The sequence below is a fragment of the Morchella sextelata genome (assembly GCF_020137385.1).
Source record: "Morchella sextelata strain SCLS chromosome Unknown scls_9, whole genome shotgun sequence".
Lineage (NCBI taxonomy): Eukaryota > Fungi > Ascomycota > Pezizomycetes > Pezizales > Morchellaceae > Morchella > Morchella sextelata.
This window is the reverse complement of record NW_025408624.1, coordinates 493,235-514,118: the sequence shown is the minus strand read 5'-3', so window position 1 is coordinate 514,118 and position 20,884 is coordinate 493,235. Positions and strand designations below refer to the sequence as shown.

Genomic DNA, 20,884 nt, shown 5'->3' with positions numbered 1-20,884 from the left:
TACCAGCCACCGCCCCAGTCGGAGCCACACCCGTTCCCGAAGACGACCAACCCATGACAAATAATGCTTAGGCCTCGAACCACCGCGCTCGCACACCAACTCAATTGTGCACGGAGCGAACTTATTACCAAGGCGGCGGTAGAAGAAGCGGAAACAGACTCTAGTATTTATTTCCTATTACTACAAGAACCATGGACCTCAGCAGAGGGATACCCACCAGAATCAAATCTCTTTTATATTTTTACGGCCAGCAACACCAATACAAAATGTGCAACATACGTCCGCAAACATGCTAATCTCAAACCAAAACACCACTACACACACGATAATTTTATAGTATCGATCACGGTAGAAATCCAAACCAAAAAAACCCAAATCCTAAACATATACTCCCCAGGCCGAAGTGGCCCCTTCGCTCAAATAGCAAGTACAATCCAAACTCTTGATAACTGTCTAGTAATGGGAGACTTCAACTGCCACCATCAGATGTGGTACGGAGTAAATTCACATGAATACAGAAACAACATTCGAGCAGACCGCGTCAATGGCGCACGGTTAAAACGATGGATAACCCGACAGAAACTGACCCTCCTGAACGAACCAGGCGTCTTTACGCACTTCCCCAGAGACAGAGGGAAAAGGCCCACAACCATCGACCTTGCATTTGTAAAAGGCCCAACACTCGACCACAACCTACGATGGAGTACTGAACCCTACGGAGCGGGCTCAGACCACGGGAGAACCTCCGTCCACTTACACCTGGAAAAACCACCTTTTGTACCAAGACGAATGTGGCGACAAACAGACTGGAAGCTATTGGAGAACCACATGTCAAACATCTCCATCCCTGCAGAGGCATGGGAAACCAAGGAACACACGGAACAAACTGTCGATTTCTTCCTAGAACTGGTCAGGTCAACAGTCAGCATAGTAACACCACTCTCGAAGGAGGGGGTAAGAGCCAACTCCTGGTGGTCAGATGAGATGAAACAGATGAAGGCAAGGGTAAATGCAGCAGAAAGGAAGGCGAGAAATACAAGGAAATCCAATCACGTGGAGGAACACCGGAAGGCTTGCAGAGAATGGACAGTCATGATCCGGAAAGCAAAAGCGGACCAGCGGGAAAAGACGATGAACGAGGCGAAAGGTAGTGAAGTCTGGAGAATCCTAAGCGCAGGAAAGAGACGAGACACAATCATACCAACCATACAAGGTGAAGAAACATTTGCGGGGAAGTGTCAAGCTCTAAGAGCCCAACTTTTCCCCTCGAAACGGACGTCCCCCGACCATCCCCCCTTGAACATTAGACCCCCCTCTTTTGACCTTAGCAACACCTTCGACATAGTCACCCCCGAAGAACTTAACAAAGCAATCGACTCCTGCCCAGCGCACTCAGCGACCGGCCCGGATGGCATCCCTTATACCTTTATTAAAGCTATAGTCAAAGCAAACACAACTCTAATCCAAGACATGTTCTCCGCTATGCTCCGGCACGGTGTACATCCAGCGGAATGGAAAATAGCTAAGTGTATCCCGATCCCGAAACCCGGTAAAGCAAATTATCATGAAGCAAAAGCCTACCGGCCCATTTCCCTTCTACAATGTTTCAGCAAAATCCTGGAGAAGATAGTGGCCCAGAGACTCTGCACCGCTGGAGAAATCCTAGGCACACTCTCAGCAAACCAATTCGGAGGAAGACCAACCATCTCGGCAATCGATGCCCTCCTGAGAACCTTGACACCAATACAACAAAACCTACTACTAAAAAACAGCACCGGAATCGCCCGGCGAGATAGACCAGCGATCCTAACCAACGACATCCAAGGAGCATTCAATTGTGTCGATCACCTACTCCTCGCGGAAATCATGCACCAACAAAAATTCCCCACCTATCTGACAGAATGGTGCAAGGAATTCAACACCGGCAGAAAACTACAGTTCCAATTCAATCATGAGCTAGAGGAACCACAGCCCTATGATTCTGGAGTGCCGCAAGGTAGCCCCATGTCTCCGGTACTATTCATGATCTATGCCGGAGTAATTCTGGACCCAACTAGCAGCCCAAAAGAGATGGACACAACTTACATCGATGACGATGCGCTGGTGCAAATATCCAAAACACCAGGCTTTACAATCAAGAGAATGGAGGAACGAATGAGAGAAAGACTAATTAAAGCTGAGCCACTCCAAATCAAATACGACCCGGATAAATCCGATCTGATCTTCTTCCGGCCCACCACATCATCCACACAACAACCACGACTTCCAGTCAAAGTTAACAACATCGATATATACCCCAAGGAGAGGCTGAAATACGTAGGAGTCTGGATAGATCCAACCCTCTCCTTCCGGCCCCATATCGAAGCAGCAATCGCAAAAGGCCTAAAAGCCCTCCACCAAATCCGAAACACCGCCCGCCTGCCAGGGATAACAGTCAAGACAGTTCATCACCTAATAACACAGAGCTTCCTTCCAAGCCTGCTCTACGGATCTGAGGCCTGGTGGATTGGCGCAGACCACATCATTAGATCACTAGAACCACTATATAACGAAGCTGCCCGGATCATCACGGGCCTACCTCGATGGACCAAGAGAGCTAAACTCCTCCGAGAAGCAGGATTACCCCCCCTAGAATACCTCCTAACATACCGCTCAAGAAAGTACGGAACCAGAATACTCTGCACCGAGGCAACCCACCCCAACAATGAATCCCTAATTGAGCTCCTCCCATACAGAGAAGCAAACATCAAAGGGACAGGTCTACACCGAATCGCTTCCCTCCTACTCCCACATCAAACCCCCGGAAATGCGAGAGACAAGTGGAACCAAAACAAACTACTACGCGATCACCTGTTGGAAGAATGGAATACACAACCAATACCGGACTACCATCACCGGGGGGAGTTCCGCCCCCCCTCCAAGATTGCGAATCTCACCCTAACGGAGGCAAAAAAAGTTTTTCGAATCCGGTGCCAAACTACCCGAATCGATAAACACGCGGTATATACAGACCCCGAACCATGCCAGTGTGGTATGGAAAACTCAGCGAAACACACACTTATGGAATGCCCAGCGTGGGCTCGAATCCGTGCCCCCCTGATAGAAAAAATCCCCGGAGCGATGACCTGGGAAAACTGGATGTTTACAAACTTGAAAACGGACCTTATCTTACAATTTTCAAAAAACTCTCAACTCTCGAAGTGGTACGAGTCGGCGGAAGCGGAGGTGGACCTAGAAGAGGGGATGGAAGAAAATGATTAGGGATGGGATTAGGAAAGGGCGGTTTCCTTTTACCTTTTTAACTTTGGTTTTACTTTGTTTTTGATGGATCCAGCGCCCGAGTTCGCTGAGATATGTTATTTCTCCTTGTCGTTGGGTTGTTTCTGGTTGAGTGTCGTGCTGGAATTTCCTTATTCTTGTTGATGTTCGTTCGTGTTCGCTTTTGTTCTTGTTTGATTGTTCGCGTTTGTTGTTTTCTTTCCTTTCGTTCTATTGTTTGGTTCGTGTTTTTAGGCGGTCGGGTCGGCGTGCGATAAGTCTTGTACTTCAAAGCAATATAAGTTTCTTCTTCTTCTTCTTCTGTATTTATTCCACGAATACTACTTTTGTTCTACGCTACGTCATAGGGCTCATCTTGGATCTCAGATCAGGATTGAACCGCCTCATAGTCCATAGTTACGAATATCTTCTACTACGTTCTTGCCTCGGTTGTATTCCTTGGCACTATAGTCCATCGTTCATAGACCCACGTTATACGTAGGGTGCGTCCCCTATTGCCAACCAATACAACACCATAGTTTACAATGTCGGGACACGCTACTATTGATTATCAACAGCTCAGCAACAGCCTCCGAACCTTTTTTTAAGAACATCCACAGGTCAATGATGTTATCGGAGCCGAAGCCTATGCACTTCTCCAACAGTGTCAACATGGTCTTGCTCAGTATGCAACGGATTTACAAGAGATAGAAGCGGAGGCTGAAAGGGCGAGAAGAATGTTTGAACAGGATCTTGCTGCTGCCCGAGCCCAACAGACAGCTGTCCAAGCTGTTGCCCCTGAGGGAGCACCTGTCGAGGACAATGCTCCACCTGCACCCCCAGTACCACTCACTACAGATACTACCTATCGGTCAGAAAAGCTTCCGGATCCTGAGGTGTTCAGGGGAGATCGTGATCGAGAAAGACTACACCTATTCAAGCAACAAATGAAAATCAAGCTATTGGGAAATGCCGATCGCTATCCCACCCTACAGTCGAAATTATCCTATGCATTCAGTAGATTGGAAGGCGTTGCTGCCAATCAGTTCTTACAGTATGTCGGGGAAAGAGAGATTACCTTGCCCTCTATGATACGATTTTATGAGATTTTGGACACTGCTTTTGGGGACCCCGATCGGATGCTTACGGCTAGGAGGAACCTCCGGAACATCCGCCAACGAAATCGAACGTTCGCCGACTATTTCGCTGAGTTTCAACGGTATGCTGCTGAGTCGGGTATGGACGAAGCCTCTTGGATCGAGGCTTTGATGGAAGGTATTAATGGGGAACTCGATGAATCAATGATACACCATGACACTCCTGCGACGGTAGATGCCTGTGCGACACTCTTACAACGGTTGGATAATCGTCGTCGTGCGGCGGAGGCTAAACGAGGAAATAAAAAGCCTTGGAATGTTACTGCTACCCCGGCCCCTCGTCCCCCACCAGTAAATCCTGTTCCTGCTCCCCGTGCTGCCGCCCCAGCCGCTAATGTACCTGCTACGGAAAGTCATCCCTCGTCCCGTCCGGGAGGTGATGTACCAATGGATCTGTCTGGAGGACGTCGTCGCCCCTCCCCTGCCGAAAGAAATGCCCGCTTAGTTGAGGGCCGATGTTTCTATTGCGGAGGTGTTGGGCATATGGTTAGGGATTGCCCCCAAGCGAGGGCAAGTGGAAATCAACCAAGAAGACCTGTGATGAGGGGAGCAGCATTGACGGTGGAGGAAAATGATGGAAGTGATAATGAGTCGGCAAAAGATTTGTCTCTGCACTAAGTGGCTTAGCACAGGGACCGTTTAGGGATTTTTCTAGGATGTGTATTTCTGGTTTTTCGGTATCAGAAGAGGAAATGGATGGAAATCAACTTGTAGTAACTTGTTCGATTTCACAAAATAAAAATTCTTTCATCCCCACCTACGCTCTTATTGATACCGGAGCATCAGGATACGCTTTCATTGATGAATCTTTTGTACGCCACAATAATCTTACAATGACCCCCCTCAAAATACCTCGCCATGTGGACGTTATAGACGGAAGACCTATCAAATCAGGAAAAATTACCCATATTGTCGATGTCTCGCTGGACATTCATGGTCATAGGGAGACTGCGCCATGTTTTGTAACAAAGTTAGGACATTATCCGATTGTGATGGGGATACCTTGGATGCGACGTCATGACGTTACGATTCAACCAAAGAAAAACCTACTTATTTTTGATTCTCGAAGCTGTTGTCAATACTGTTCACTTGATGGGACTACAGTTATTGTTCATGGCATCTCAATTCCTTTACCGGAACACCATACAGTTATCGTTTCAGCAACCGAGAAATCTACCATTGACATTAAACAACTAGTACCAAAGGAATTTTACCGTCATCTCCATATGTTCGAAGAATATGACGCTTCAATTCTTCCACCACATCGACCATCCCATGATATCGAAATAGTATTAGAAGAAGGCAAACGGCCACCATATGGACCTATATATGGGTTGTCTCAAATCGAGTTGAAAGCACGACGGGAATATCTTGATGAAAATTTACCTAAAGGATTTATTCGGGCTAGTGAGTCACCAGCGGGAGCACCTATATTGTTTGTAAAGAAAGACGATGGAACCCTTCGACTTTGTGTTGATTATCGAGGTCTAAATGCAATTACAATCAAGAATCGATACCCACTACCATTGTTAAAGGAAACTCTAGCCAAGTTGTCAAGAGCACAATACTATACTAAGTTGGATTTGCGCTGGGGATATAATCAAATCAGAATAGCGGAAGGGGACGAATGGAAGACGGCATTCCGGACTCGATATGGACATTTTGAATATACAGTAATGCCGTTTGGATTAGCTAACGCCCCTGCTACCTTTCAACATTGGATCAATGATATCTTACGTCCCTACCTCGATCAATTCGTAACGGCATATTTAGACGATATCCTTATCTACTCCGAGACTCTATCGGAACATAAAGAACATATTCGAAAGGTTCTAAAGGTACTTGATGAGAATCATGTTCACCTTAAACCTGAAAAATGTGAATTTATGGTTCAAGAGACGAAATATCTTGGTTTGATTCTTACCCCGAATGGGAATAGAATGGACCCGAGGAAAGTTATCGATGTTTTGGAATGGTCTACACCGACGAATCTCCATGATGTTCAAGTATTTCTAGGATTTGCAAATTTCTATCGACGATTCATTCTAGGATATTCGAAAATTGTTGCTCCACTTACAGCCTTGACCAAGAAAAACGTTAAATTTGAATGGACGGATGATAGGGAGGAAGCATTTCAAACTTTGAAAAAGATGTTTACCACGGCACCGACACTAGTTCATTTTAATCCGGACCGAAAGATTGTGATAGAAACCGATGCGTCTGATTATGTTTCAGCAGGAATCCTATCTCAACGAGACGACGAAGAAATCCTACATCCAGTTGCTTTCTTCTCTAAGAAACATTCTCCTGCAGAGTGCAACTATGAAATCTATGATAAAGAACTTTTAGCAATCATACGATGCTTTGAAGAATGGCGACATCACCTGGAGGGAGCTCAATTTCCAATCGAAGTTTTTAGCGACCATCGAAATCTTGAATATTTTATGACAACAAAATTGTTAAATCGTCGACAAGCGCGGTGGTCCGAATTCCTTTCACGCCTCGATTTCGTTATACAATTTCGGCCAGGAAAACAAGGAGCGAAACCAGATGCATTGACTAGAAAGTCAGGTGACCTACCTAAAGAGGGGGATTAACGGTTGACGCATCAGAGTCAGGTGATTTTGAAGCGAAAAAATTTGGATACCAAGCTAAGTTTGTTCGCGGGTTCTTTGTCAAATGAATCCGCTGAAGGAGCGTTCACTGTAGAGGAATTATTTTCAAAAGCTTACCAAGTTGATAGTTTCCCAAACAAGATCCTCGCTATGCTTCGGAACGGCGTTCGCCACTCGAATAAAATTTCACTTGCCGAATGTACGGAAGATAACAACGGTCGGCTACTTTATCGAGGCGCGCTATATGTACCAGACGACAATGACCTTCGACTAAGGCTTTTAAAAGAACATCATGACAAACCATCCGCAGGACATCCGGGTAGAGCAAAGACATTGGGACTTCTGAACCGAGAATATTATTGGCCACAAATGCGAAAATATGTCGACCAGTACGTTAAGAATTGCGATGTATGTATCCGTAGCAAGGCACCACGCAATGCACCTTATGGAGTACTCCGTCCTATGCCGATACCTGAGGGACCATGGATGGATATATCGATGGATTTTGTTACTGATCTCCCTGAGAGCGATGGATACAATGCAATCTTGGTTGTGGTGGATAGATTAACTAAAATGCGACATTTAATACCGATGACTAAAGAGGTAGATTCAAAGGAAGTAGCAAGGCTATACATCGATAATGTTTGGAAGCTACATGGATTACCTGATACTATTGTATCTGATCGAGGGACACAGTTCGTTGCGGAGCTTTGGAAATCGCTTTGTGATCGGTTGGAAATATCGCCGAAATTCTCTACCGCATTTCATCCTCAGACAGATGGACAGACGGAAAGAATTAACGCCGTAATGGAACAATACCTCCGAAGCTATGTATCTTATCAACAGAACGATTGGGCTCGATTGTTACCAATGGCCGAATTCGCGACAAACAACCATGCTTCGGAAACAACAAAAGTCTCTCCTTTTTATGCTAATTCGGGAAGAAATCCAAGGATGACTTTTGGTCCTTTGGAACATGGTCGAACGACAGCGGAAGACCAAGCTAATAGCATTGCACGGGAAATGAAAGAGATAGTGGGATTCCTAAAGGACGAGATGTTCCGAGCGCAAAGAATACAAGAAGAATCCGCCAATGCGAACCGAACTCCAGCCCCTCGCTACAATTTGGGAGATAAAGTATTCCTATCGACACGCTATATTCTCACGAAGCGACCTTCCAAGAAGTTCGATTGGAAACGTATTGGACCCTATAACATTAAGCGGATTGTTAACCCCTATGCTTACGAATTGGAACTTCCCCGGTCAATGAAAATACATCCAGTATTTCATGTCTCATTATTGTCTCCTGAAGCAGGTAATCCTCTACCTGGACAACAACAGTCGCCACCACCTCCGGTTGAGATCGAAGGGGAGGAAGAATGGGAAGTCGAAGATATTTTGGATTCGAGGGAACGAAGAGGGAGGTTTGAGTACTTGGTACGATATACAGGATATGATGAAGCCTCCTGGCAACCATTATCGGACCTTAAGCATTCACCTAACATTGTCAAACGATTCCATGAGCGTTATCCAGAGAAGCCTAAGCCTACCAGGAGGTAGGCCTTAGAGAGGGGCGTGGTCTGTAACGGCAACTATGGATTTCGGTTAGGTGATGAATTGGAACGGGAAGGGGAGGTATTGCGCAGTGGGATTAGGATTTGTAATTGGAGTTTCTGTTATGTTCTTTTAGTTTCTGTTATGCGAAGGTATTAGTCATCGTTGGACTATGGTTGGGTATATAAGGAGGCGTTGTCTTGTGTCTTTATATGTTTTCTCTTTTTTCTTCTTTCTTTACGCAACCTCTGTATTTATTCCACGAATACTACTTTTGTTCTACGCTACGTCATAGGGCTCATCTTGGATCTCAGATCAGGATTGAACCGCCTCATAGTCCATAGTTACGAATATCTTCTACTACGTTCTTGCCTCGGTTGTATTCCTTGGCACTATAGTCCATCGTTCATAGACCCACATTATAGGACAGCTGGAAGCAATCGGATCGAAGATCGGATCACTCGGAGCGAATCGGCGCAAGCTACCAGCCGAACGAGTACCTATCGGCGGTACCTATGGGCATGAGAGGACTCTGCTATGTGGGAAAGCGATGTGGGAAGAGGCCTGAGTAGGTAGCTTTGCAGTCCGAGACCTACGAGTAGCCGACGCTGACGATTATCCACCAGACGGCCGATGGAGAGGAAACATCGACAGGGAAACGTGCATTAGAGTGGGTAAATAGGTTGAGGGGTTTCAGCGGGTTTAGGAGTTTGGGTTACGGACTTAGGAGTTAAATGTTCTTGGTTGTTTTTCAGGGTCTCGGGTAGGCCCCGAGTGTATTCTGTATTATTAGTAGACTGGGTCCTCGAGACATAAGCGAGGGATATAAATACTGTGTCATTCACTGACTAGCCAAACCATCATCGGCGAAATCAGAGTCTTAACAATATAAATCGTTGATACGCGAGTTACAACTTTATTTGACTATGCTTTTGGAAATACTTTACTCTATCGTGACTTCGAACTCTACCTGAACTACTACGTCGAAGACGGTCGAAATCATACGCTAACTCTAGTGAATCTTTGTTGATAACGTAGCTCGCGGGGCCCGTATCGGACCAAGGAGAACCATACTCGACGTTGACTGAAGAGACCTTGGAGACTTCTACCTTTGTAGCTGTTAGCCGAACTCTGAGCTCTGCGTAGTGTACTCTTGTGGTCTGGTACGCATCCCTCACAAAAGGATACCTGTTCTTAATGTTAACATGGTTAAGTCCACTGTAGTCAAAGCAAAGTCGCAGACTACCGTCCTTCTTCTTCACAAATAGGATTGGGGCTCCTGCCGGGGATTTGCTTGGCCTAATTTTTCCCAATCGCAACATTTTGTCCAGGTACTCCCGAAGCACCTTCAGCTCGACTTCGGATAGGGAGTAAACGGGTCCCCATGGTGGCTGCTTCCCTGGTTCGAGATCTATCGCATGGTCGTAAGATCGATGCGGTGGTAATTTATCTGCTTCCGATGGTAGGAAGACTTTAAGAAACCCATGGAGCCAAGAGGGAAGAGTTTCACGGAGGTTGACCGATTCATCTTCCAAAAGGCAAATGCTACCGATGAATTGGGCCTCCGGATCGTCCAATACACCCTCGTCCATTTCTATTTGAGGTTCCTTGTCAGTGAAGCATCGGCTCTTACAGTTCTCGCCATCGTAGGAAACTTCCCCGTTTGCCCCTATAACCGGCCTATGTTCTTTCAACCACCAGTTCGGTAGTATTGCATCGATACCAAGTGGGAGATGGGCGATCTCGAATGACAACTGTGTTTGATGCCCCCTCGACATTATAATTAATGGTTGTGTAAAGGCGTGTCCCGTGCCCTTCATAACTTCTCCCGTAAATCCAAATACCCGGGCCGGGACGTCTCGTTTCACCTTCGGGACCTCAAAACTATCAACAAAAACAGCAGACAAAACAGGACCAGTTGCACCAGTATCCAACAACACCTTACAGGGTAAACATTTTTCCGCAAAACAAAGGAACTGATTAACGATAGGTCGAGGACCGTGAATGGGTTCCTCCAAAATTTTCTGTTTTTTCTCCGGTTGGGACGCTCTCCCTTCCTGCCTTTTTCTTTTCATATTTTTTTTGTTGTTTTCCGTCAGTGATAACATAGCAATCTGGGGATACTCCTGACCTGACTCATCAGAGTCCCCTACTGAAAATCCATATCGAAATCCATCTCCGAGTCCGATCCGCTTTCTCGTACAAACGCTTGCCCAGTGGTGTATTCCGCAGCAGCCGTAGCAGCCGGCTTTCTAGCACGGTGCCTCATTCGCTTTCTCTGAGGTTGGGGTTCCGGTGGTTCCATATCGTGGTCGCCATCGTCATCGCGGGTACGCTTTCGGGAGAAGGAGGAGATAGATGCACTACTATTAACATCTGAACGACACCATTTCCAAAGATGACCCTTTCGGCCGCATCGTACACAGACGCCATCGGTCTTTCGCTGTTCTCGGACCGGCTGTGGAACTCCTTTGGTGGCTTCGTCGTAGTCGTGGTATATTGGCTTATTCCCCGACTTGTTCTTGTTAGTGCTCTTCTTATCTTGTCCTTTTTCCTTCTCCTCAGTCTGAGCCCTTCCCTTGATCTTAAACCCCTTTTCCTTCTGCCGCGAGTTCCCACCATGGTTCGACTCCTTTCCTCTCGACTCCGCTTTCCCCAACATCTTCATCTGCTCCTGATAAGCCTCATGAGCCTTGCCGGCTCGTTCCAACTGTTGGATGTACTCGGAGTCGTCATCGGTTGGATCGAAGCGCGAGTGGCGTTCTCGGATTTCATTTGGTAGCCCTTGGAGTAAGGCGGCGCGATAGGATGCCCCTTTCATCTGAGCATGCTGGTTCATAATCTCCATCCTCGTCAGGTAGTCGCCGATGTTAGCAGAGTACTTAAACTGCTGCATCTTCATCGCGTTTTCCATAGCCTCCTGAGTGCTTAGGAAACGTTTCCTGACTTCCTGACGAAATCGAGCCCAAGTGGCATAGTCTGCACCGGCCGGGCCCAACATTTTGGTCTCGATATATTCCATGAACCATTCCTTTGCCAACCCGCACGTATACGTCCCAGCGAACAGTACCTTGTTCCTGTCCGTTCGGAACTTCTTAGGCTTCTGCTCGAAGTAGATCTCGCACTCCATGAGCCAATGCCGCAGGTTATGCTTCCTGGCATTATCGAACTCGAAGGGTATTTTAGCAAGCGAATCTACCATATCCTCGTCCTCAGGCGGCGCCGAATTCCGGTTCCCGCCTCGATTCATTCTCCAATTCTTCCGACCATGCGACCATTCGCTGTTATCATCGTCATCGTCGTCGGAAGGTTCTGGATCTCCCCCAAAGTTTCCTCTTGGTGGGTTTCGGGGAGGTAGATTTCCACCATTCCCTCCTACCGGAGCCGTTCCTACCGGTCGCCTGCCACTGTTTCCCTGCACTGGGCCGGCATCCTCCGGTTGCTTGCCTCCGTTTCCACCAACTGGGCCTGCTTCTTCTGGTTGCTTGCCATTCCCTGAGGTTTGGGGGCCAGTATTTTGAGGTTTCTTGCCATTGCCAACAGGAACCGTTCGGGGTGCATTAGGGTCTAGCGGAGCACTAGCCACGGAAGGTGCTACTGACAGATGTTGTCGCAGTAGTTCCTCCATCTCGGCTATTCGTTGGTTTCTCTCCTCATCGGACCGCTTGAATTGCGCAAACAAAGCTCGTTGCTCCCCTTTTTCCTGCTCCCGCTCTTCTCTCACCATCCTCAGTTGTCGCTCCGCCTCCTGTAGTTGGGTCTGGGTTTGATGATGACTTCGCTCCAGAACCTCATGGTCGGCGGCTCGTGCGGCTTCTTGTACTTGTCGGACATTGGCAACGAGCTCAAAGAGCGATTCGAGATGTTGTTTTTGGGCAATGGCTTCTTGCCGTACTTTCTTATCCAGGATTTGCCCACTCCCTTGGACTTGTTCCTGGAGGTTTTGTAGCTGCTGCCAAACGGCCTGTCCAGCTGCACCAAGATACCTCATTTGTGCCTCATGGGTATCCAAAAATTCCTGCATATTCCTCACGAACTGGGCTTGAGCAGAGCGTTTACTCGTTGACCTAGTTTGTGTAGAGGGTCCTCCCGTAAGTAGGGGATCTGGGCTAGCAGCCCTCGATATTACCATAGAATCTTCCCCCCCGGCCTCCTCGGTTACGGCCGAGGTATCTATGAAATAATTATCCCTTCGGGTAGTCATTGTGATAGGGGATAATGATGATAGTTCTTTTTTTTTGAGGTGACTTCGTTACTCCAAGTGAACTTGTGAGTAACAATATACTGTGAGGGATGCGTACCAGACCACAAGAGTACACTACGCAGAGCTCAGAGTTCGGCTAACAGCTACAAAGGTAGAAGTCTCCAAGGTCTCTTCAGTCAACGTCGAGTATAATTCTCCTTGATCCGATACGGGCCCCGCGAGCTACGTTATCAACAAAGATTCACTAGAGTTAGCGTATGATGCTTCGACCGTCTTCGACGTAATAGTTCAGGTAGAGTTCGAAGCCACGATAGAGTAAAGTAATTTCAAAAGTATAGTCAAATAAAGTTGTAACTCGCGTATCAACGATTTATATTGTTAAGACTCTGATTTCGCCGATGATGGTTTGGCTAGTCAGTGAATGACACGGTATTTATATCCCTCGCTTATGTCTCGAGGACCCAGTCTACTAATAATACAGAATACACTCGGGGCCTGCCCGAGACCCTGAAAAACAACCAAGAACATTTAACTCCTAAGTCCGTAACCCAAACTCCTAAACCCGCTAAAACCCCTCAACCTATTTACCCACTCTAATGCACGTTTCCCTGTCGATGTTTCCTCTCCATCGGCCGTCTGGTGGATAATCGTCAGCGCCGGCTACTTGTAGGTCTCGGACGACAAGGCTACCTACTCAGGCCTCTTCCCACATCGCTTTCCCACATAGCAGAGTCCTCTCATGCCCATAGGTACCGCCGATAGGTACTCGGTCGGCTGGTAGCTTGCGCCGATTCGCTCCGAGTGATCCGATCTTCGATCCGATTGCTTCCAGCTGTCCCTCATATATCCACCGGTACCAAAGCACTCCCCTCCGGCGGTTTGACGCTCCGGGGGTTATTATTGGGGTCGAAAACGTGTTTTTTATGACTCCGTGTTTTGGTCGTATTTTGGTCGCACCACACCCCGCGGGTGCGGTCCAGAGTTGGCGTTAGCGTGCAGAGGGTAATGGGGTATCTACTAGCCTTTTCTCGTAAATGCTTGGCATGCCCGTAACAGTGGTATATTGGCTTATTCCCCGACTTGTTCTTGTTAGTGCTCTTCTTATCTTGTCCTTTTTCCTTCTCCTCAGTCTGAGCCCTTCCCTTGATCTTAAACCCCTTTTCCTTCTGCCGCGAGTTCCCACCATGGTTCGACTCCTTTCCTCTCGACTCCGCTTTCCCCAACATTTTCATCTGCTCCTGATAAGCCTCATGAGCCTTACCGGCTCGTTCCAACTGTTGGATGTACTCGGAGTGGTCCTCTGTTGGATCGAAGCGTGAGTGGCGCTCCCGGATTTCATTTGGTAGCCCTTGGAGCAAGGCGGCGCGATAGGATGCCCCTTTCATCTGAGCATGCTGGTTCATAATCTCCATTCTCGTCAAGTAGTCCCCAATGTTAGCAGAGTACTTAAACTGCTGCATCTTCATTGCGTTTTCCATAGCTTCCTGAGTGCTTAGGAACCGTTTTCTGATCTCCTGACGGAACCGAGTCCAAGTGGCGTAGTCCGCGGCGGCCGGGCCTAGCATCTTGGTCTCGATATATTCCATAAACCATTCTTTTGCCAACCCACACGTATACGTTCCAGCGAACAGTACCTTGTTCCTGTCCGTTCGGAATTTCTTTGGCTTCTGCTCGAAGTAGATCTCGCACTCCATGAGCCAATGCCGCAGATTATGCTTTCTGGCATTATCGAACTCAAAGTGTATTTTGGCGAGCGAGTCTACCATATCGTCGTCTTCAGGCGGCGCCGAATTCCGGTTCCCGCCTCGGTTCATTCTCCAATTCTTCCGACCATACGACCATTCGCTATTATCATCGTCATCGTCGTCGGAAGGTTCTGGGTCTCCCCCAATATTACCTCTCGGTGGGTTTCAGGGAGGTTGATTTCCACCATTCCCTCCTACTGGAGCAGCTCCTACCGGTCGCCTGCCACTGTTTCCCTGCACTGGGCCGGCGTCCTCCGGTTGCTTGCCTCCATTTCCTCCTACTGGGCCAGCTCCTTCTGGTTGCTTGCCGTTCCCTGATGTTTGGGGGCCAGCATTTTGGGGGTTCTTGCCATTGCCAACAGGAACCGTTCGAGGTGCATTGGGGTCCAAAGGAGCACTAGCCACAGAAGGTGCTACGGACAAATGTTGTCGCAGTAGTTCCTCCATCTCGGCTATCCGTTGGTTTCTTTCCTCATCGGACCGCTTGAATTGCCCAAATAGCGCTCGTTGTTCCCCTTTTTCCTGCTCCCGTTCTTCTCTTACCATCCTCAGTTGTCGCTCCGCCTCCAATAGCTGGGTCTGGGTTTGCTGATGACTTCGGTCCAGAACCTCATGGTCGGCGGCTCGTGCAGCTTCGTGTACTTGTCGGACATTTGCGACGAGTTCGAAGAGCGATTCGAGATGTTGCTTGTGTGCAATGGCTTCTTGTCGTACTTTCTTGTCCAGGACTTGCCCGCCCCCTTGCACTTGTTCCTGGAGGTTTTGTAGCTGCTGCCACATGGCCTGTCCAGCTGTACCAAGATACCTCATTTGTGCCTCATGGGTATCCAAAAACTCCTGCATATTCCTCGTAAACTGGGCATGAGCAGAGCGTTTACTCGATTGCCTAGTTTGTGTAGAGGGTCCTCCCTGGAGTAGGGGATCTGGGCTAGCAGCCCTCGATATTACCATAGAATCTTCCCCGGCCTCCTCATTTACGGCCGAGGTATCTATGAAATAATTATCCCTTCGGGTAGTCATTGTAATAGGGGATAATGATGATAGTTTTTTTTTTTTTTTTTTTTTTTGAGGTGACTTCGTTACTCCAAGTGAACTTGTGAGTAACAATATACTGTGAAGGATGCGTACCAGACCACAAGAGTACACTACGCAGAGCTCAGAGTTCGGCTAACAGCTACAAAGGTAGAAGTCTCCAAGGTCTCTTCAGTCAACGTCGAGTATGAATCTCCTTGATCCGATACGGGCCCAGCGAGCTACGTTATCAACAAAGATTCACTAGAGTTAGCGTATGATGCTTCGACCGTCTTCGACGTAATAGTTCAGGTAGAGTTCGAAGTCACAATAGAGTAAAGTATTTCCAAAAGTATATTCAAATAAAGTTGTAACTCGCGTATCAACGATTTATATTGTTAAGACTCTGATTTCGCCGATAATGGTTTGGCTAGTCAGTGAATGACACAGTATTTATATCCCTCGCTTATGTCTCGAGGACCCAGTCTACTAATAATACAGAATACACTCGGGGCCTACCCAAGACCCTGAAAAACAACCAAGAACATTTAACTCCTAAGTCCGTAACCCAAACTCCTAAACCCGCTAAAACCCCTCAACCTATTTATCCACTCTAATGCACGTTTCCCTGTCGATGTTTCCTCTCCATCGGCCGTCTGGTGGATAATCGTCAGCGTCGGCTACTCGTAGGTCTCGGACGGCAAAGCTACCTACTCAGGCCTCTTCCCACATCGCTTTCCCACATAGCAGAGTCCTCTCATGCCCATAGGTACCGCCGATAGGTACTCGGTCGGCTGGTGGCTTGCGCCGATTCGCTCCGAGTGATCCGATCTTCGATCCGATTGCTTCCAGCTGTCCCTCATATATCCACCGGTACCAAAGCACTCCCCTCCGGCGGTTTGACGCTCCAGGGGTTATTATTGGGGTCGAAAACGTGTTTTTTATGACTCCGTGTTTTGGTCGTATATTGGTCGCACCACACCCCGCGGGTGTGGTCCAGAGTTGACGTTAGCGTGCAGAGGGTATTGGGGTATCTACTAGCCTTTTCATAAATACTTGGCATGCCCGTAACACTCTGTCCATCTACACTTGGAAAAACCACCCTTTGTACCAAGACGAATGTGGCGACAAACAGACTGGAAGCTATTGGATAACCACATATCAAACCTTTCCCTCCCCGCAGAGGCATGGGAAACCAAGGAACACACGGAACAAACGGTTAAATTCTTCCTAGAGCTGATCAAGTCAACAATCAACATAGTTACGCCACTCTCGAAGGAGGGGGTAAGAGCTAACTCCTGGTGGTCAGACGAACTGAAACAAATGAAGGCAAAAGTAAACTCGGCAGGAAGGAAGGCGAGAAATACAAAGAACCTAAACCATGTGGAGGAGCACCGGAAGGCATGCAGAGAATGGACAGTCATGATCCGGAAAGCAAAAGCAGACCAGCGGGAAAAGACGATGAACGAAGCGAAAGGTAGTGAGGTCTGGAGAGTCCTTAATGCAGGAAGGAGAAGAGACACAATCATACCAATCATACAAGGTGAAGAAACGTTTGCGGGGAAGTGTCAAGCTCTAAGAGCCCAACTTTTCCCCTCGAAACGGACGTCCCCCGACCATCCCCCCCTGAACATTAGACCCCCCTCTTTTGACCTAAGCAATACTTTCGACACAGTTACCCCTGAAGAACTCAAGAAAGCAATCGACTCCTGCCCAGCGCACTTGGCGACCGGCTCGGATGGCATTCCCTATACCTTTATCAAAGCAATAGTTAAAGCGAACACAACTCTAATCCAAGACATGTTCTCCGCCATGCTTCGGCACGGAGTACACCCAGCGGAATGGAAAATTGCAAAGTGCATCCCGATCCCGAAACCCGGCAAGGCAAACTATCAAGAAGCGAAAGCATATCGGCCCATCTCCCTCCTACAATGCTTCAGCAAAATCCTGGAGAAAATAGTGGCTCAAAGACTCTGCACCTCCGGAGAAATCCTAGGCACACTCTCAGCGAATCAATTTGAAGGAAGACCAACTATCTCAGCAGTCGACGCCCTCTTGAGAACCCTAACACCAATTCAACAAAACCTATTACTGAAAAACAGCACCGGAGTCGCCCGGCGGGACAGACCAGCGATCCTAACCAACGACATCCAGGGAGCATTTAACTGTGTAGATCACCTACTTCTCGCAGAGATCATGCACCAGCAAAAATTCCCCACCTACCTAACAGAATGGTGCAAGTAATTCAACACCGGTAGAAAACTACAGTTCCAATTCAACCATGAGCTAGAGGAACCACAGCCCTATGATTCTGGAGTGCCGCAAGGTAGCCCCATGTCCCCGGTATTATTCATGATTTATGCCGGAGTAATCCTGGACCCAACACACAGCCCGAAAGAGATGGATACTACATACATCGATGATGATGTGCTGGTGCAAATATCCAAAACACCAGGCTTCATAATTAAAAGAATGGAGGAACGTATGAGAGAAAGACTAATAAAAGCCGAGCCACTCCAAATTAAATACGATCCGGATAAATCCGACCTGATCTTCTTCCGCCCCACCACATCATCCATACAACAACCACGACTTCCAGTCAAAATCAATAACACCACTATATACCCCAAGGAGAGGCTGAAATACGTAGGAGTCTGGATAGATCTGACCCTCTCCTTCCGGCCCCATATCGAAGCAGCGATCGCGAAAGGCCTTAAAGCCCTCCACCAAATCCGAAACACTGCCCGCCTGACAGGCATAACAGTTAAGACAATCCACCACCTAATAACACAAGGCTTCCTTCCAAGCCTGCTCTACGGATCCGAGGCTTGGTGGACTGGTGCAGACCACATTATAAGATCCCTCGAACCACTATACAATGAAGCGGCCCGGGTCATCACCGGCCTACCACGATGGACCAAAAGAGCTAAACTCCTCCGAGAAGCAGGACTACCCCCCCTAGAATACCTCCTGACATATCGCTCAAGAAAGTACGGAACCAGAATACTCTGCTCCGAGGCAACCCACCCCAACAATGAATCCCTGATCGAGCTCCTCCCATACAGAGAAACAAACATCAAAGGAACAGGCCTACACCGAATCGCCTCCCTCTTACTTCCATACCAAACCCCCGGAAATATGAGAGACAAGTGGAACCAAAACAAACTATTACGCGACCAACTGTTAGAAGAATGGAATATACAACCAATACCTAACTACCACCATCGGGGGGAATTTCGCCCCCCTCCCAAGATTGCAAAACTCACCCTTACAGAAGCAAAGAAGGTATTTCGAATCCGATGTCAAACCACCCGGATCGACAAATATGCAGCACACACAGACCCCGAACCATGCCAGTGTGGGATGGAAAACTCAGCGAAACATATACTTATGGAATGCCCAGCGTGGGCTCGAATCCGCGCCCCCTTGATAGAGGAAATCCCCGGAGCGATGACCTGGGAAAATTGGATGTTCACAAACCTGAAAACGGACCTTATCCTACAATTTGCAAAGAAATCTCAACTCTCGAAATGGTACGAGTCGTTGGAGGTGGAGGCGGACCTGGAAGAGGGGATGGAAGAAAATGATTAGAGGCGGGATTAGGAAGGATAGTTTCCTTTTACCTTTTACTTCTTGTTTCGTTGTTTTGATGGATCCAGTGCCCGAGTTCGCTGAGATATGTTATTTTTCCTTGTTGTTGGGCTTTTCCGGTTGTGTTCTGCTCTTGAATTTCCTTACCGTTGTTCGTGTTTGTTTTATTTCTTGCTTTGTTCGTTGTTTTCTTTCCTTTGTTTTGTTTGGTTTTGTTCGGTTTCGTTTAGGCGGTTGGTTTGGCGTGCGATAAGTCTTGTACTTCAAAGCAATATAAGATTCTTCTTCTTCCTCTGTATTCTACTCCACGAATATTATTCTTGTTCTATGCTACGTCATAGGGTTCAGTTTGGTGAGCAGACCCAAACAGAGCCGCCCCATAGTCCATAGTCACGAACATCTTCTACTACGTCTTCGTGTTGGTTGTATTCCTTGGCACTATAGTCCATCGTCCATAGACCCACGTTATACGTAGGTTGCGTCCTTTATCGCCAACCAATACAACACCTTAGTCTACAATGTCGGAACACGTCTCTATTGATTATCAACAACTCAACGATAACCTTCAAAGGTTTTTTCAAGCGCACCCACAGGTCGATGATGTTGTCGGAACTGAAGCCTATGCGCTTCTCCAGCAGTGTCAACATGGCCTTGCTCAATATGCAACGGATTTACAGGAGGTAGAAGCGGAGGCTGAGAGGGCAAGAGGAATGTTTGAACGAGATCTTGCTGCTGCCCGAGCTCAACGAACTGCTGTTCAGGTTGTGGCCCCTGATGAAGAACCCATTGGAGATAATGCCCCACCTGTACCCCCAGTACCACCAGCTACAGGCACCATCTATCGGTCGGAGAAACTTCCAGATCCTGAGGTGTTCAGGGGGGATCGTGATCGAGAAAGGTTACACTTATTCAAGCAACAAATGAAAGTTAAGCTACTGGGAAACACCGATCGCTATCCTACACTACAGTCTAAACTATCCTATGCGTTCAGCAGATTGGAAGGCGTTGCTGCCAGTCAGTTCTTACAGTATGTCGGAGAAGAAGGTATTGCCTTACCTTCTATGCTACGGTTTTATGAAATTTTGGATACAGCCTTTGGGGACCCCGATCGAATGCGTACAGCTAGAAGGAACCTCCGGAATATCCGTCAACGAACTCGAACCTTCGCCGACTATTTCGCTGAATTTCAACGGTATGCTGCTGAGTCGGGCATGGATGAAACCTCTCGAATTGAGGCTTTGATGGAAGGTATTAATGCGGAACTCGATGAATCAATCATACACCATGAAACTCCTACGACGGTAGATGCCTGTGCGACACTTTTGCAACGGTTGGATAATCGCCATCGAGCGGCAGAAGCTAAACGAGGAAATAAAAAGTTTTGGAATATTACTACTACTCCGGCCCCTCGTCCCCCACCAGCGAACCCTGTCCCTGCTCCACGTGCCGCCGCCCCAGTCGCCAATGTACCTGCTACTGAAAATCATCTCTCGTTCCGCTCAGGAGGTGATGTACCAATGGATCCATCTGGAGGACGTCGTCGCCCTACCCCTGCCGAAAGAAATACCCGCTTAGTTGAGGGCCGATGTTTCTATTGTGGAGGTGTTGGACATATGGTTAGGGATTGCCCCCGAGCAAGGGCAACTGGAAATCAACCAAGGAGGCCTGTGATGAGAGGAGCGGCATTGACGGTGGAAGAAAATGCCGGAAGTGATAACGAGTCGGCAAAAGATTTGTCCCTGCACTAAG

The 20,884-nt window shown here is 47.7% G+C and overlaps 4 protein-coding genes across 4 annotated transcripts; 3 read left to right on the top strand and 1 right to left on the bottom strand.

Moving 5' to 3' along the window:
* Positions 1-10,733: 10,733 nt before the first annotated feature.
* On the bottom strand, positions 10,734-12,788 carry H6S33_012822 (uncharacterized protein; the record flags this gene model as incomplete). The annotated part of the gene is made up of 1 exon (XM_044844164.1): positions 10,734-12,788. The coding sequence occupies one exon, from the start codon at positions 12,786-12,788 to the stop codon at positions 10,734-10,736; it is 2,055 nt and encodes a 684-aa protein (XP_044694531.1).
* A 3,875-nt stretch (positions 12,789-16,663) lies between these two features.
* Positions 16,664-17,788, top strand: H6S33_012821 (uncharacterized protein; the record flags this gene model as incomplete). Its single annotated transcript, XM_044844163.1, has 1 exon — positions 16,664-17,788. The coding sequence occupies one exon, from the start codon at positions 16,664-16,666 to the stop codon at positions 17,786-17,788; it is 1,125 nt and encodes a 374-aa protein (XP_044694530.1).
* A 90-nt stretch (positions 17,789-17,878) lies between these two features.
* On the top strand, positions 17,879-19,135 carry H6S33_012820 (uncharacterized protein; the record flags this gene model as incomplete). Its single annotated transcript, XM_044844162.1, has 1 exon — positions 17,879-19,135. One exon carries the CDS (start codon positions 17,879-17,881, stop codon positions 19,133-19,135), a length of 1,257 nt encoding a protein of 418 aa, XP_044694529.1.
* Positions 19,136-19,653: 518 nt separating this feature from the next.
* Positions 19,654-20,883, top strand: H6S33_012819 (uncharacterized protein; the record flags this gene model as incomplete). The annotated part of the gene is made up of 1 exon (XM_044844161.1): positions 19,654-20,883. One exon carries the CDS (start codon positions 19,654-19,656, stop codon positions 20,881-20,883), a length of 1,230 nt encoding a protein of 409 aa, XP_044694528.1.
* Between the last annotated feature and the right edge of the window lies 1 nt (position 20,884).